The sequence below is a fragment of the Notechis scutatus genome, chromosome Z (genome assembly GCF_049901735.1).
Source record: "Notechis scutatus isolate UNSWTSFEM ecotype Mainland chromosome Z, rNotScu1.2, whole genome shotgun sequence".
NCBI classification, from domain to species: domain Eukaryota; kingdom Metazoa; phylum Chordata; class Lepidosauria; order Squamata; family Elapidae; genus Notechis; species Notechis scutatus.
Genome location: NC_142025.1, coordinates 80,354,224 through 80,370,624, shown reverse-complemented (window position 1 = coordinate 80,370,624; position 16,401 = coordinate 80,354,224). Strand labels below are relative to the sequence as shown.

At 37.1% G+C, this 16,401-nt stretch overlaps 1 protein-coding gene across 10 annotated transcripts in view; it reads left to right on the top strand.

Annotated features, from left to right (window-relative positions):
* FHOD3 (formin homology 2 domain containing 3) overlaps positions 1-15,657 on the top strand; it is a 268,815-nt gene extending 253,158 nt beyond the window's left edge. For 7 of the 10 annotated variants that reach the window (XM_026678282.2, XM_087946239.1, XM_026678281.2 and 4 more), the window contains 4 exons: positions 1,282-1,305; positions 6,626-6,794; positions 9,007-9,174; positions 15,340-15,657. In XM_026678282.2, coding sequence (XP_026534067.1) covers positions 1,282-1,305; positions 6,626-6,794; positions 9,007-9,174; positions 15,340-15,422 — 444 coding nt within the window. In that variant the 3' untranslated portion in view covers positions 15,423-15,657. The remainder of the gene's footprint in view (positions 1-1,281; positions 1,306-6,625; positions 6,795-9,006; positions 9,175-15,339) is intronic. The other 3 variants (XM_026678283.2, XM_026678279.2, XM_087946237.1) reach the window with 1 other exon arrangement.
* Positions 15,658-16,401: the final 744 nt, after the last annotated feature.

The window sequence follows — 16,401 nt, the reverse complement described above, 5'->3', positions numbered from 1 at the left end:
CTAGGGACTGTGCCCTCTCTATCCCTGGGTAGCATTTCTTCACCCCATGCTTCATAGTCTTCCTCAACATTCCACTATAGAAGGTTGCCTATTCTCTGGAACATACTATTTCATCCCTCCCTCCCCCTCCCCACAAACCCCAAGTTCGCTTGCCTTTGTGAATGCTGTTAAGATCTAGCTCTTTCTCTAGGATTACAGGACAGTTGAATGGCCCTTTCAGTTATTTTTATTATGGTGCTTGATCACCTTTTTATGTTCTATATTTTAATACTAATATTTATGTATTGTGATATTTTATTATTCTTTTTCAATTTACAGGGATTAAACAGCTTATAAATCTAGTAAATAAATAAAAATAACATAAACACTCATAAAGGACAAGAAGTAATGGAGAGGAGCTTATCAAAAAGAGATCCAACTTAGAATTAAGAAGAAACTTCCTGACAGAACAATTAACCAGTGGAACAAGTTGCCTCCAGAAATTGTTGGTGCTCCACCACTGGAGGTTGTCAAGAAGAGACTGGACAGCCATTTGAAATAATATAGGGCCTCCTGCTTGAACAGGAGATTGGACTAGAAGACCTCCAAGGTCCCTTCCAACTCTGCTGTTCTATTATTCTCATATGACTGTTGAAGTTTACAGAAACCCAAAATACTTTATAAATGTGACAACATTCGTTTTAATTAAAATCCTGAGTTTAGATTGGGAAATTCCTATTTTATGTCCATTTTCAATCAAAAACAGTTTCTTGGTGATTTCAGGACAATTTTTTTACTCACACTTTTAACTCACAGACTTGTTAGGAAATGCTTTTTTTGCCACTTTGAATTTCCAGAAAAAGGGTTTGACAGAATGCAGAGTGTTCCAGAAAAACTCAGAATGGCTGTTGGCCTCAGTAATAATGGAGATTTCAAGAAAGAAAATAACAAGGAAAATGGAGGGGGAAATTTAATTGACTTAATTGACCTTTAATTGACCTCCAGCATATTCCGTAGATATCTTTATCTATGGAATATGTTGGAGAACGTGACGATAAATTGCAGACAAGGCTCCAGTGTAATTTATTATTGAAACAACATTCCCATAATATAAAATTTGGGATTTTTATTGTTCTGTGATATCATGAAAGATGCACATTAATACTTGATTTTTATATTACATATTTTATCTATAATACAGAAGCAGAGTCGTAATTTTTTTGATAGCTAGTATGTTGACATTATACCTTACCTAATGCTGCTTCCTATCCTTCTCTGTTCTATTCCTTGTTCCACTGGTAGACAGATGAAGAAGATGACATTGAGGTATGGTTCTGACAAAAGCATGTTCTGTTCAAAACTGATTGCTGTGAGAACTATTGATAACAAAGGCAGTTCCATGGGAATGCTTCATTATCATGCTTTGTGGCTGGAATTCTTATATCTGCAGTTCTGTATTTTCATAACTATTTTTCATACTTATGTCCATTCCAATATCCCCATATTCACATCATCAAAATTTGGGCACTTGGCAACTGGCATATATTTATGATAGTTGCATTGTCTCAGGATCATGTCATCACCATTTGTAAACTTCCCAGCTGGCTTCCAATAAGCAAAATCAATGGGGAAAGATAGATTTGCTTAATGACTGCATGGTTAACTAACAAACTGAAAAAAACTATGGCGAAAAGATCATAAAATGGGGTAAAACTCATTTAACAACTGTCTTGCTTAGCGATGGAAATTGTGGGTTAAGATGTGGTCACAACTTGAGAACTACCTATATGGCACTTTTTCTTTCAGCATGATGACTAATTGGTTATCTAAAAAAGCATGGCAAGTCTAAGCATTATAGATTTATGCCCATTTGCCACAAAGATTGTTAATCCTAAATTTCACATTGCATTGTAGAAATTATGACCATCAAATACTCTGTAGGCAGTCCACCTTTGGCCACTGCAATCTGTTCTGGTGACATGCTTGTTAAGAAACTTAGTTGCTACCATAGATGCTCATGAATGGGAGAACCACTGTGAAAATCACTGGTTGCTACCACATCATTTGGATAAAATTTTTATGTTTAATGATGCCAGGGATACAATAGAACCCCTGGTCACTACCATAATTTGTTCCATAACTTTGGCGATTTCTTCGTCTTTTAATGTTTAGTCTTCATGAATTTCTGGGTCAGTAGTCGTGTTTGATCGCCATCCGAGTATGTGTTTGTGACCAGATTCAAAAATTTTGTGAATTTTTTGGTCAGAATCCGATTTGGTCATGGTTAGAAGCGTATTTTGAAAATGTTCACTAACTAAGGTAGTTGCTAAACAAGGCCTGGTTATATTATTAGAAGAAAAGAGGTTGTTATGGCAAGTTCAGAAGATAATCTGAAGTAGAAAAACAGGTAATATCAAATACCAGTTATCTTTTCTCTTCTTCATATCATGTTTGTCATGGGAGACTAGAAGGGAGACACCCTGTAAAAAATACAACAAAATAAGCAATTGTATACAATTTAAACACAAACACCAGAAGCAAGAAATGGAGTGCACAAATATATTTTATTGGAGATGTTTAACATTGTGAAGGAATTCATCAGGTTGTAAATATTATCTTTGTATTATTTAGTGTTCCACCTTTGCTTTCTTTCACTCAGCTTCTGCGTGATATAAGTAATTATAGAGGATCTCAGCATCATTTCTACTTGAATAAGAACAGAAATGCCTTGAGATAACTTTGCTTTGATAGCTCTGAATGACTCATTTTTCTGGCCCTTGTTTCTGCTTATTTAGGGTCAGAAAACTGAGGTAGACCTTTCCAAAGGTAGCTTTTTTTCCTTAGATATATTTCAGATTAGCAGTTATTTCCATATATTATAGGAATTTTTAATGTTTTAAATTTTGCAATCAATACTGCAAATAGCTTCTAAATACTATAAGGTTCACATTTATACTTGCTTGAATCACTTTAAGTGATTGTCCACCAAGAGTCCAAGATTCCTCTTGCATTTACTGCCAACTTTCATTTTGTTGCCTAAGTGTAAAATCTTACTTTTCTCTGCCCTGAATTTCATTTTGTTAGATAGGTTCCAATTTTCCATCTGGATCTTAAACCTATCTGTTGGGTATTCCTGCCAACTTGGTCTTGTCTGCAAATTCGATAAGTTCCCTTTGTATTTTCTCATATAAATAAAGCTATTAAAGAGTACTAGGACAGAACTAAGACAGAACCTTGGGGTATCCTACTGTTTACCTCCCTTCATATAGTTGTAGTTCCATTAAGAACTACATATTGAGTGCAATTTGCCAGCCAGTACAAATCCATTTAGTGGTAATGCTGCCTATTCCACATTTTTTTCCACTTACTAAGAAATAGGTTATGGTCTTCTTTGTCAAATGTCTTCCTGAAATCCAAGTATATTATGTTCACAGCATTTTGCTAATCCGTTAATTTAGTCACTTTTACAAAGAATGAAATAAGATTTGTTTGGCATGATCTGTTTTGGACAAACTCATGTTGGCTTCTGGTTATAACTCTGCTTACTTCTAGGTTTTTGCCGTTCTGTTGCTTGATTATCTTTTCCAGTTTCTTATCAAATATTGAGTTATGATTGGTCTGGGGTATTTTTTTCCCTTTTTTGAATTTGGGATCAGCTCTTTCCCAGTCCTCTGGTAGTTCCCTGATGCTCCAGGATCTTTGAAAGATATGGTTCAATGGTTCCGAGATCACAGCTGCCAGCTCCTTGAGATCTCTGGGATGTAATCCATCAGGTCCCAGTGATCTAGAGTGGACTGGTGTTCTCTTATCATTTTCTTTTTTATTTTAATTTCTATTCCTAATCTATCTTTTGCGGTTATGTTTTGGTAAGTTGGGCTGTATTTTTTTGCATGAAGACAAATGCAAAGAATGAATTAAGAAGCTCTGCTTTCTCTCTACTGCCCATTGCTTCCTTGCCATCTTCTCTAATTAATGAACCAATTGTTTCCTTTCCTTTTTTTTTGTTTTTATATATTGAAAGAAACCTTTTAATTAGAAAGAGTCATAGTGGCATAGAGGTTAGAATGCAGTGGGCGTTTTTGCCATTTTTTTCAGTGAGGGGTTCTAAAAATATGTGGTTTTTACACCAAGAATTCAAATCTGTTGTTATTTTTGCAATTGCACAATGTTTAGCTTGGTATGATAAATCCCACATGCGATCATATACCTCACAAAAGTGTCTTGTAAACCAAATATTGTTAACTATCTTCTCAAAATTATACCTTGTGCTACAAAAATTAAAGCTTTTTTCTGCATGAATTTTACCTAGCTAAGCAAAAAATAATCCATGCAATCATAAACTAATATCGGAAAGCAATTATCTGAGTTACAAAAATGTTTAAGCGAGTTTCATCAAGACTTGTTTTGATTCGTTCTTCAACATCAGCCACCAACTTGCTTCTTGGCCTCTAATATAACCCTCATGTTTCTCATGTGTATACACTCTGCTTGCTGCCTCTGTGATCTGTTCCACACATGTCTCTATTGTTTGGACATTACAGGACCACTGTGGTACTTGCATTGGTTTGTCAACCCCTCATATCAATGACCAGCTCTCCTCTCTCTTTATACTAACATACTTACGTTATAGAAAACATTCACATTTTATATACATATAACAGTGATCTTTCTTCATCTAACTTTTATCTCTTATCTCTATCCATTGATATAATCTATTCCATTTTGAATAATACTCTGTGTCTCTTTTATTTTTAATGTCTGTCTATCCATCTCTGCAGAGTCCAATATTTTCCAAATTATGTCTTCATCTGGTAGGGTGTTCTCATTTTTTCAATATCCTTCAGATACAATTCTCGCCGCTATCAATACATGTATTAAATATATAGTTCCTTTATCATAACTTTCTGATATTATACCTAACAAAAATATTTCTGGTTTTAAATCTATATGATGCTTAACCATCTTTTCCAACCATGTGTGTATTTTTGTCTAATATTTTCTTGCTTTCACACATGTCTATCACATATGATAATAAGTACATGGGCTCTGGTTCGAATTTCAACATTCGGCGGACATATTTTTAAACATTTTTGCTAATCTTGCCGGTGGCGGATGCCACCTGTAAAACATTTTTAAAAGGTTTTCCTTATATACAGTAGCCATTGTCAATTTGTAATTTTTTTCCAAAAGTTTTTGCTATTTGTCTAGTTCTATAATATAGCCAAAAAAATTTGCCTTCCATCAATATATTCCAATCATGCATTTCATCCCACCAAGTTTTGATAACGATAACTATATCATATTTGCCCTTGTGTACTAGTACTTCAAGTACCAGTATTGTTTGTTCTCCAAACTTTGAGGGTTTGTGTATAGGCATTTGAGTCCTTTAGGGCTGAATCTGGGTATGCTTCCGATATCTCCTTCTTTAATCTGAGGTTTCCTTTCTTTCCATCACTCCCTATCTCATTGTTTGAAAATATATATACTTTTCAATTTATAGGCTCTGAATGAAAATTTAGATTAAAGATCTGATGATTTAACAACAGTCATAACTCAACCTAAGGATAATATTCAGATATAGGTAACAGCAGCTAAATCAGACTTGCAATTGGGTGGATTAGAAGTCAATTTGTTGCTGACAGAATTGAAAGAGAAGGAGCTTTGAGAATTTCAGGCATGTTGGAGAAGGCTGAAAAGGGCATGAGTTTAAAAGACTTAGTTAGGGAAGAATGGATCAGTGATGAACTGATCTTTCTTAAGAAAACTATTGAAAATTGTGGAATAGACTCATATTCAATCAGAAGACAACTGTTAAGAAATATTTTGGTTCAATTTGCACAAAAGCTTCTGAAGTGCTGTGGAGATATCCACCAAAGAGAACTAAGACTTGCAATTGTTGGAAAAGATCCCAATTATAATTTTAAGGAAAGGCTTTATTAGTAAGAATCATTTGAATATATTCAATCCTGGACACATTAGATATAGGAACTGCAATGGTTTATGATAGTTTAGAAGCCGTTGTGGAGTTTCTGCCTGTGGAATATTATAATAGATTATCAATAGGGGGCTTTGAAGTTTATTTTTGTAATAGGCTTTACCTATTAACTTTTTTTTTTACAGTAAACAGATGGTAAGTTAATATAGTTAGGCAAATAGAGCTGTAGAAGTTTTAAATTATAGATCTGTTTTTAAGGGGAAAATTCAGTGGTGGGAATCAAAAAATTTTTACTACCGGTTCTCTGGGCATGGCTTGGAAGGCATGGTAGGGAAAGTATATTGTAAAATCTCCAGTCAGAAGTGGTATTTGCCGGTTCTCCAAACTACTCAAAATTTCCACTACCAGTTATCCAGAACTGGTCAGAACCTGCTGAATACCTCCTCTGGGAAAAGTATTATTATTGGGATAATATATGCATTTTATGCACCTTTTGTCTTGTTTAGTTTTTGTTTTGTTATTGTTTCCCTTTTTTCACTTGAAGTTTGTATTTTAAGAAATAAAATTTAAAAATTATTAAAAAGAAAGAAAGAAATTATATTTCTAGAAATCAAGCATGAATAAAATCTACCAAGGATTGACCTCTTTCTTTATTGATCTAGAACTGAAGAATAAATCTAAAAATGATTGTTACTTTTCCTTTTTTTACAGTGTGGAAAATTCTCTAGTAGCTCTCCAACACCTCAAAATCAACTGCAAGGGCTCCAAGATGCTGAAGATGCTGTAGAACATGAGAACATGAAAGCTGTTCTGAAGATATCATCTCCAACTGGAGAGAACATTGCATTAGGAATGCGCACTCGATCCAGGGCCAGTCAAGGTGAATAGTTTGGACATATGTGGGGAGATTCACTCTGTTTTCATTATTATTATTTGTCACACAATCAAAGTTTTAGGCTGGATTTGGAAGTTCTCTCCACCTTTCAAGTCTTTCCCAAGGACCTGAAATAAGCAGATGTGGCTGTTGGATGGTGTTACAGATATCGTCACAGGATGTAAGCTGTTCCAAGTAAAAGCTGCCTTTTTGCAGTTGACTGATGACAATTTTGTCAATGTCTATTGTGTTCAAGAGATGTTACAATTGTTTTGGGATTGCAACCAAGGTGCCTATCTTAATGTTGGTATATAGTGATGTTGACAGACTCTATTTACCAATGAAAATAGGTAGGCATGGAATGTTTCAAATAACCCAGATGGCTAAAGGGCATGATTCATGGTCATTGTTTTTCTGGTCTTTCTATGCAGAACATTTACCAAACTTGAGCCCACTCTTTCTAGCTGTGTATCCAATGATTGGAATTTCCTAGGTATTAATTGCCTTGATGGTACGGTATTGCCTTCACTGGATTTTTAAGGTCTTCGTTCTCTTGATCTCCCAACCTATCACAATTGACCAGTAATTATGTTTTGCATCGTGCCATCAATGTATGCACAAAACTTCTGATGTTTCTACTGACTCCTATTATTTCTAGACACTGATTATCCATCATTTGGCAGGGAGTCAAATGCTTTCCTATAATCAATCCATGCTACATTGAGTTCTGTTGCAGTTTTCCAGAATGATCTTGTCAATTAGAAGTTGATCTTTAATTTCTCTGCTGTTTGGGCAGTTTTTTTTCTGCTCAGGTTTTCATTTAGCGTCCATTCCAGTTAGCAATTTGAAAATTGTTGGTAGGCATGTAATTGGTCTATAGTTGCCTGATGATTCCCCCTTTGCTGGATCCTTCATTATCAAATATTTGATTGCTCGGGCTTTTGTGTAACATTAAAAAAATGTTTTTGATGTTTGATAGCTATGTATTGATTTAATCAATATGGTTGACAGAAGAATCAGTGCAATGACAAACATTAGCAGTGAAAGTGAGTCTTCTTGAAAGATTCCTCTCTTGATATTAATCTCTTCCAAACCATTGATCACAACCATGTCTTCCATTCTGCCCTTGATTTTTACACAAAGTTGCCGATGTTTCTACTGACTCCTATTATTTCTAAGCACTTGATTGTCCAATCATGAGGCAGGGACATCGCCGCTACATTAAAGTTGGTCTATCTTCTCCTGCAATTTTACAAAATCATCTTGTCAATTAATATTATTCAATCTTATGTGTATATGTATTATTATTATTATACATAAATTGATATAATTTTGATATAATATAATTGTGATGTAGATTTATAGAAGACCAGTTCCAATAATTCAGTGTGTGTGTGTGTGTGTGTGTGTATACACACACATATACAATACACACACACACACACACACATATATATACACATGTGCGTGTTATATAATACATATATGTGTATATGTATTATACGTGTGTGTGTGTGTATTATAATACATAAATTGAGTAATGAATATAATTGGGATTCAGATTTATAGGAGGCCAGTTCCAATTCATTCAGTACAATATATTATATATTAATCTGAGGTCCACAAATTTCAGTGAACATGGATGAGGACAAAATTATACCTTTATTTTTACTATTTTATGTTATGCATTTAAATACATTTTCTGGAAAGGAGTTCATAGGTTTCTCCAGAGAAATCAAAAGAAATCATGGCACAAAATAGTTAAAAACCTCTGATTATGAAAGATTTTCTATACTATACAATATTACAAATACTACTCAAATGATGGCTTAAAACCAGTTTTTTCCTGGAATATTTTATATGGGCAGTTGACTGATAATTCTGAAGGTAGAAGCGCAATATAATGGTATGTTGGGTCTTCATTTTACCAGCCTCAGAAGGATAGAAGAGTAGTAAACTAGAGTTCTGTCAGGATAGAATTCTGGCCTCTGGGCAGAGTTTGCTTCAATACTGCAGTTTAACCACTGCAACACCATTTACTATTTGATGGTGGTGTTTCTTACAAACTCAGAAGTAATTTATCTTTGTCACTGCTTTGTAATTCCTTAAAAGGCACAGATTATGGCCCCCACGGGGAATGACTGTCTAATATACTCAGCCATGTTGAAGATATCATTAACTATTAACAATTAATATCATTAACTATTTCGATTTATAGTTTCAGGCAATGCAGGTTCATGGAACCCTAGCAACGATGATTTGACTAATGCTACAGACAATGCAGCAGATGAAATAATGGATCGTATTGTCAAGTCTGCCACACAAGTACCAAGTCAGCGTGTAGTGCCCAAAGAAAGGAAGCGATCAAGAGCAAACAGGAAGTCAAGTAAGCTAAACTAGTATTAATTATCTATAAACAAAACAAAATAGCAGACATTTTTATTCTTCTTCCATCTACAACAGGTAGGCAATTTGGTTGAGTAAAAGAAACCTTGCCTCCTAGGTCAAAACAGTATCTCCTAGTATTTTTCCCTTAGTCAGTGCCTGAGAAGAGAACTTTAGTTTGTTAGCTTTATATCCCCTGTAAAAGCCAAGGTGGGTTACATAAGGAGCTCTTTTTATATATTTTTTCCTATAGCAACTCTGAGAGGAAGATTGTGTTAAGGATGAGTGACTTATCTCAAAGTTTGAATGAGAAAGGATAAAGTTCAGTATAAGTTCAAAATCTTAACTAGTACATCCTGCTGTATCTCTTGAACAAAGAAATGCGTCAATAAAGCAATCATTGTTATTTGTTTCCTACAACGCATCTCCCCTTTGGGTTTGTGCCCAGCACTTCCAAATGTGGGGTTTCTTTGAAGTTCCAGGTTTCTGTCTGCACGTAGTCAGCTCTTTTTGTTCCTGGACTTGCAGTGAAGCATGTCTTGCTGGGAACCTCTCTTCTCTCTTAGGGAAGCCTCCAGCTGATCTCTTACTTTTCATCTCCATCTGGGACCAGGGATCAGCCCCTACACAGTCCAACAGCATACTCATAATCATGTCTCTCCAGCAACCAACTTCCTGCAGTCTTTCCAAAAGCACTTTCTGTCTTGATGCCTCATAGCAGCAATGTCCCCATTGTCTGAGTATCTGTTCTTCCTCTTCTTTTATGGCTCAAACTGGCAGCATATCCCCCAGTGAGTGTGCTCTCCAGGGCTTTAGTATCCAACACCTATACCTAGAAGTTGACCAGTGGGAATGGTCCCTACATAGGCCTCAGAGCAATCTTGGCTAGCAGCTGATCAGCCTTCAAGACAGCACAGCTACATGGCAAGACCAAACCTAAGTTTCTTCTTCCCACATTGTGCCAACTTACACCAGCAAAATAGCAGCCAGCATGGCTACAAAAACCATATATCAGTTTTTACGCATTTGAATTACCATTGCTCAGTTGTTTACAGATTGATAAAATGGATATTTCTAAAAGCACTACAGTATACTCTGGTTGTGACCTGTCAGACTACAAATCTGTATGGTCTAAGCTATGGTTTTCTATCTATAGGGGGAAGAGATTAGTGAATTACAAAATCAGCTCTGCTATTAACCTTTACTCTCCTTATCTATGGATTGTTCTATAAACACTGAAATATATGAACAAGAAGTTTTTACAGAAGATAAATTTATTGATTTACACATACTGTATTTTTTTGGAGTATAAGACACACTTTTTCTACCCCCAAAAGTGGGTGGAAATGTCTGTGCGTCTTATACAGCGAATGTTGCCAAAGCCCCACCCACCCGCCAGCCCCCACCTTTTGGTTTCTGCCTCCTACCAATTTGCCTCCTTGCAGAAAAACCGCCTGTTTCAGTTTCAGCACAGCCTGATTAGCACAAGCAGCTGATTGTCAGTTGGATAGATTTCCTGATGATCAGCTGTTTCAGACTGCAGGGATTGTCATTGCCTATTGCTGCTTCCACGGCCCCATTTTCAGCCTCCGCATCCCATTTTTTGCCTCCGCATAACACATTTTCCACCCATTCTGATCCCCGCCACCCAGAATGTGGCAAAAACCAGGCACATGGAGGCTGAAAATGGGATACTTTGGGACGTCTTATACTCCAAAAAATATGGTATCCATTTTTAAACACTGCAAAAGAGAGATTAAAGGTGGATGAGAGGCTTATAAATCCAATCATATAAGGAAATGGAAAAACTTCCTTGATCTTCCAGAAAAAAATGAATATTTAAACAAAGTATTTCACATGAATGCAAAAAGATCATAGCAGGAATTGTGAACCTGTTTAGTGAAATAGCACCTCTAAATATAACACATGAGATTATTGTTTATAGTGTTAGGTTATCAGTGTTAGATATACTTTGAAAATAGTCTGTGTGTGTGTATGTGTGTATATATGTGTATACATACACAAAAATATTTTTCTCTGGACTATATCTCTATCATTCTGGAAGAAATATCATTTTTTTTTAATCCAAAGAGTCATGATTGAGAGAAATAAATGCATGTTTACAACTGTCAATGCTCACTTTTTGAAACCAACATTTCCTTCACTCATTGAACCACCTATTTTTAGGATTCATTTATGCAAGTTATTTATATATTCACACAATATAAATCACAAGGGGAGTGTATGTACAATGAGCATGTATGTGTGTATGTCCATCTCACATGCACACCAGAGGTGGTATTCAACTGCTTCGTACTGGCTCGAGCGAACCGGTAGCGGTGATTTGACATGGGTTGCCGAACCAGTGGCAACCCTGGCTGGCCACGCCCCCGACCTGGTCGCCCGGTTGCTCACTTGCCCCGGTCGCTCTCCTAGCTTTTCTTACCACGTAGTGGCCACAGCGCAGCTTGGGCGGATGTCCCATGGCTGCTGCACATGCACATTGCGTGTGCAGCCGCTACACATGCAATGCACATGTGCAGCAGCCCCGGGACATCTGCCCACCTGCCCGCCCTCCCAGAGCATGCTTTTGTCTTTCTCCCTGCAGACACACATCTTCCAGCCAACCTGTAGGTAGCTACATATCCAGCCACCCCTTTTTCAGCACAAGAAGCCTCCACCAACCGGACGGCTGCTCTCCTCCTCCTCGGCCATACAGAACAAACAGACGGACAAGGAAGAGAGTAGCTGGCCAGTTACGCTGAAAAAGGGGCGGCTGCAGACCGAAAAAAAGTCACCTCCTGCCACCTCTTTTGCAGTGCTGCACCACTGCATTCAGACTTGCTTGGGCAAGTCCTTTCAGTGCAGCAGCCTCAATGGGGTGGACCTGCATGGCCAGCGCCTAGAACGCAGCAGCAGTGCATTGAAGAAGCGCAGCAAAGCCGCTACAAGAAGCCTATAGCTGGCCTGTGTTTTTTTCGGTGCAGGAGGAAGGTATGTAAGGTTTCAGGCAGTCGGGAAAGCTGCCTAGCCCAGAGCTGGTGATGGGGGTGGGGGGCGAAGCTGCAGCACACGCCTCGCTTGAATTTTCCAGCCCCAAAAGCGGCAGGGGAGAAAGTCCTGCCTTGCCTGCCAGCTTTATTGGGCAACGCGGGACCGGAGACTGGCCTCGTAACAAGCGATGCTGCCAGGCACTTAGAAGCATGTGTGACTCTGTGTGTGTGTGTTTTTGTTTGTTTGTTTGTTTCAGATGAGTGCTTGGAAGCCTGTATGTGTTTCAGGTGGGTCTCCTCTCCTAGCTTTAGGAGAGAGGGAAGGAGGAAGGGAAGGGATAGAAAGAGAGGGGGAAAGAAGAAGGAGGGAAAGAGAGAGACAGAGGAGAGGAAAGAAAAGAAAGAGAAAAGGGAAAGGAAGAAAAAGAGAGAAAGGAAAAAAAGGGATAGACAAAGAAAAATGGGATGGAGGGAAGGGAGAGAAAGAAAGAGGGAGGGAAGAGAAAGTGAATGAGATATATGGATGAATGGATGGATAGATAGATATATGGAAGGAGGGGGGGAGGGAGAGAGAAAAGAAAGGAGAGGAAGGAAGGACACAAACCCTGGCTTCAGAAGACTCTTTGAAACAGCACAGCAATCTAAGGCTGGAAGAGATCTTGGAGGTCATCTTCTAGTCCAAGGGTCTTCAAACTTGGCAAGTTTAAGACTTGTGGACTTCAACTCCCAGAATTCCATGACTGGAGGAGGAATTCTGGGAGTTGAAGTCCACAAGTCTTAAAGCTGTCAAGTTTGAAGGTACCTGTTCTAGTCCAACCCCCTGCTCCAGCAGGAGATCCTTACAGAATCATAGAACAGCAGAGTTAGAAGGAAAGTTGAAGGCCATCTAGTCCAACCCCCTGCTCCAGCAGGAGACCTTATATAATCTGGAATCTGAATTATTTTGCTGCTGAAAGAGATATTAATAAATAAAGAAATGTAGTAAAATATATTATAGCATTAAATAGAGAGCTACTCTATAGGCATTTGCTATCTCACTGTTGTAAAAAAGATTTCCTTAACTTTTCACTTGTTGTAAAACAATTATAAACATGCCTGCAATCAGTTACACCCCTCTCCTATTAAGACATATGATTGTCCCATCTAAATCAATCTGAATCCATCTGTTTTCCTGGATTAATACATTTCATCCCAGCATTACCCCCTGGGAATGAAACGTACCTCTCTGGGAATGTAACGTAATCCACACCTTTGAAGTATGCTGTTAATAGCCTCCTTAAGTGGTCATTTGTGATCAATTAGATGGACAATAGGAGAAGAGATAATGACAGGTAAACATTGCCGGAAAGAGATTTGTCTTTTGCAGGAAAGATATAAATCTAAGTTACAATGCAGTTACTCGATTCTAAGAATCTTAAAGGTATAAGAAGGACAAGGTATCTTGTAGAATTTTCCTCCCATGTCTCTAGTGATGTGCTAGGAACTTCTTTCCAGATCTTTAAGTTTGATCAAAGAATAAAAGTCTGCTTTCTTTGATTTGCAAGCCTCCGTTTAAGTCTTTGTTTTGGTTCATTTTTGGCTTAAGCGTACTGCCAGACCTTACAGTGCCTCTAACAGAGAGGAAAATTGGCAGAGGAGTTTACTAGGGCAAGGCTACCATGCAGAAGAAGGCAGAGATTCACTTATGACCACAATTAAGTCCAAAATTTTGGTTGCTAAGCAAGAGTATTGTTAAGTGAGTTTCAGTACATTTTACTCAAACCATGACATCTCCTGGGTCTAACAGTCATGTGCGGGCTAGGGAAGTAAATCTGAAGGCATGTGCAATGTTCTAATGTACAGAAGTTATAGTTAAATGTGTGGCAAAAAGTGGACTATGGGTATGTTTTTCCAAATGCGGTGCGGTTGAATTTATATAGTTTTAGAAGAGCAGTGTGTGTATTTGTGTGTGTGTGTGTGTGTGTGATATACATATAGTATATATAGTAGATAATGTATTTTTGTGTGCCTATACACACACTATACTATGTAATATGTATGTACACATATAGCATATATACATAGGATTAAATAGTGTATTTTGGATGTTCAGTAGTAGTAAATAGAGCAGGAAATTGTATCGCTTTGAGGCAAAGAGAGGATAGGCAAGGCACCACTTGACGAGTAACATCAAGTTGGCCACTCCCATCCAATCACATGACCACCCAGCATGCCCACCCAGTCACATGACCACCAAGCTACACCCACCAAATAAGCCACACCCACAGAACCAGTAGTAAAAAGTTTTGAATCCCACCACTGATGCACACATACATCATCATCTCATTAGACTTCTGAGGAGTCTCCATCTTTAGTCTTGAGAAGACTGCACTTCCCTGTTCAAGACTATATGCAAACTGAAGGATCATTTTTGACTCCCAGTTCCTGCTTGAAGAATGAATAGCAGCTGTGGTTAAGAGGCATTTTGTAAGTCCTTTAAAACAATCACTCATCCTTTGTCACCTTAGGAATATACTATTGCCATGCCCTGATGTTCCTTGAAGAATATCAAAAGCTTACAGGTAGTCCAGAAGTGGTATAGAAAGTAATGGGCATGCCACAATATGCCCATCTGACAACACTGTTGTGTGAGCTGCACTAGTTCCCAGTGAGCTTTTAGATACGATTCAGGGTGTGCCTATAAATCCCTTCACGGCATAGGATCTGGCTATCTAAGGGCCGGTACTTTCCTGATAATTATATCCATTTATCTTATTTTAATTACTAGACTCAGTCTCCTTATTGATGAGATGGGCAGCATATAAATGTAATAAATAAAATTTTAAAAATGCTTAGCATTGGACTAAAAATTCAGTTTTACTAGGAATAATGTTAATAAAGTATAAAACTATCATAAATAGTATTCTGTCTGCTATGCAGTGACTTGATATCAAATATTTATATGTACAATGAATAAGTTATTTTATTCAGGAAGGTAATGGTTTGTCTTTATACAAATGTAAACAAAAGTACTTGCGTTTCCGTTTGTGGTAATATTGTCACAGTCATATATATTCACACCTGCAAATGAAAGAAAACAAGAATAATACTGCTGAGTGTTCCCCTATAGGATTGTGCAATTTGTCTTTTAGAACATTCATACTATCTTTTTCTTTCTGTTTCTGATTGCACAGTAAGGAGGACATTGAAGAGTGGATTGTCTCCAGAAGAAGCCAAAGCTTTGGGTCTGATGGGTACTTCAGAGATGCAAGTGTGATTACAGCAATTAAATCTGCTAAAGGGAAAAAAATCTTCCTCTTTTTTTTTCATGCACACATGCCATCAACAGTCTTCAAATGCAACACCCCTCTGCCAGTTTCAGCTGCTATTTGTTTTGTCCCACTGCTGCCTGACACTGAATCAAATAATAAACTTAAAATTAGTAAACTAATCTTGTAATCTTGTAACTGACTGCTACAAAAATAAATTACAGGAGCAGAAGGTTAATTGAACATTGTGTCACATTCATTCTGTCATGCTGCATTTAGGAGAGTTGCCCTTGGGCCATCTTGCATTGTGTGAAAGGTGTTAATGCTAATTTTCCTTGCAGTTTATTGTAGTAATTGTAAAGTACCATGTTTTATCAATTCTTTAAACAATCTTTCTTAAAGTTCCTACTATCATAAGGCAGAGAAATGTCAGTCAAGCATAAATATGAAATACAAGTTAAATTATATCTTAATAGTTTGAAACAAAATACTATTTCCTAATTTCATCTAGTATCTTTTGTATCTTTTCCTGAGGTTTCTTCTGAACTGTAAAAAGAAATTAAATGAATATTTTGACAATAATTTGGACAAAGAACAACTGTTTGGGATGCTAATAAACCAGTCATAAGAGATTACTTTATACAATGTAACCATTTTGAAAGAAAATACTATTTCCTATAAAGGATTAGATAGGAAAATAGTGCTCACGTTGGGGCCCATTAAGCTGCTGTTTTCATTCAATTTTAAAATATTTAGCTTACCTAAGTTGCATTATTTACTTACCTGTTACATTAGATTTTATTAATATTTGCCTCACAAACCTTGAAGAAACAATAAGGCAAACAATTGGTTTAAATATCAATTTTGTTCCCCATTACCTATTCAATGGCATTCTTCTTACCACAATGGTTGCTAAGCCTTCTGCTATTATTCTGGATCATTCATCAACAACCTTTATATAGAAGGTATCAAATATATAACCTTTTT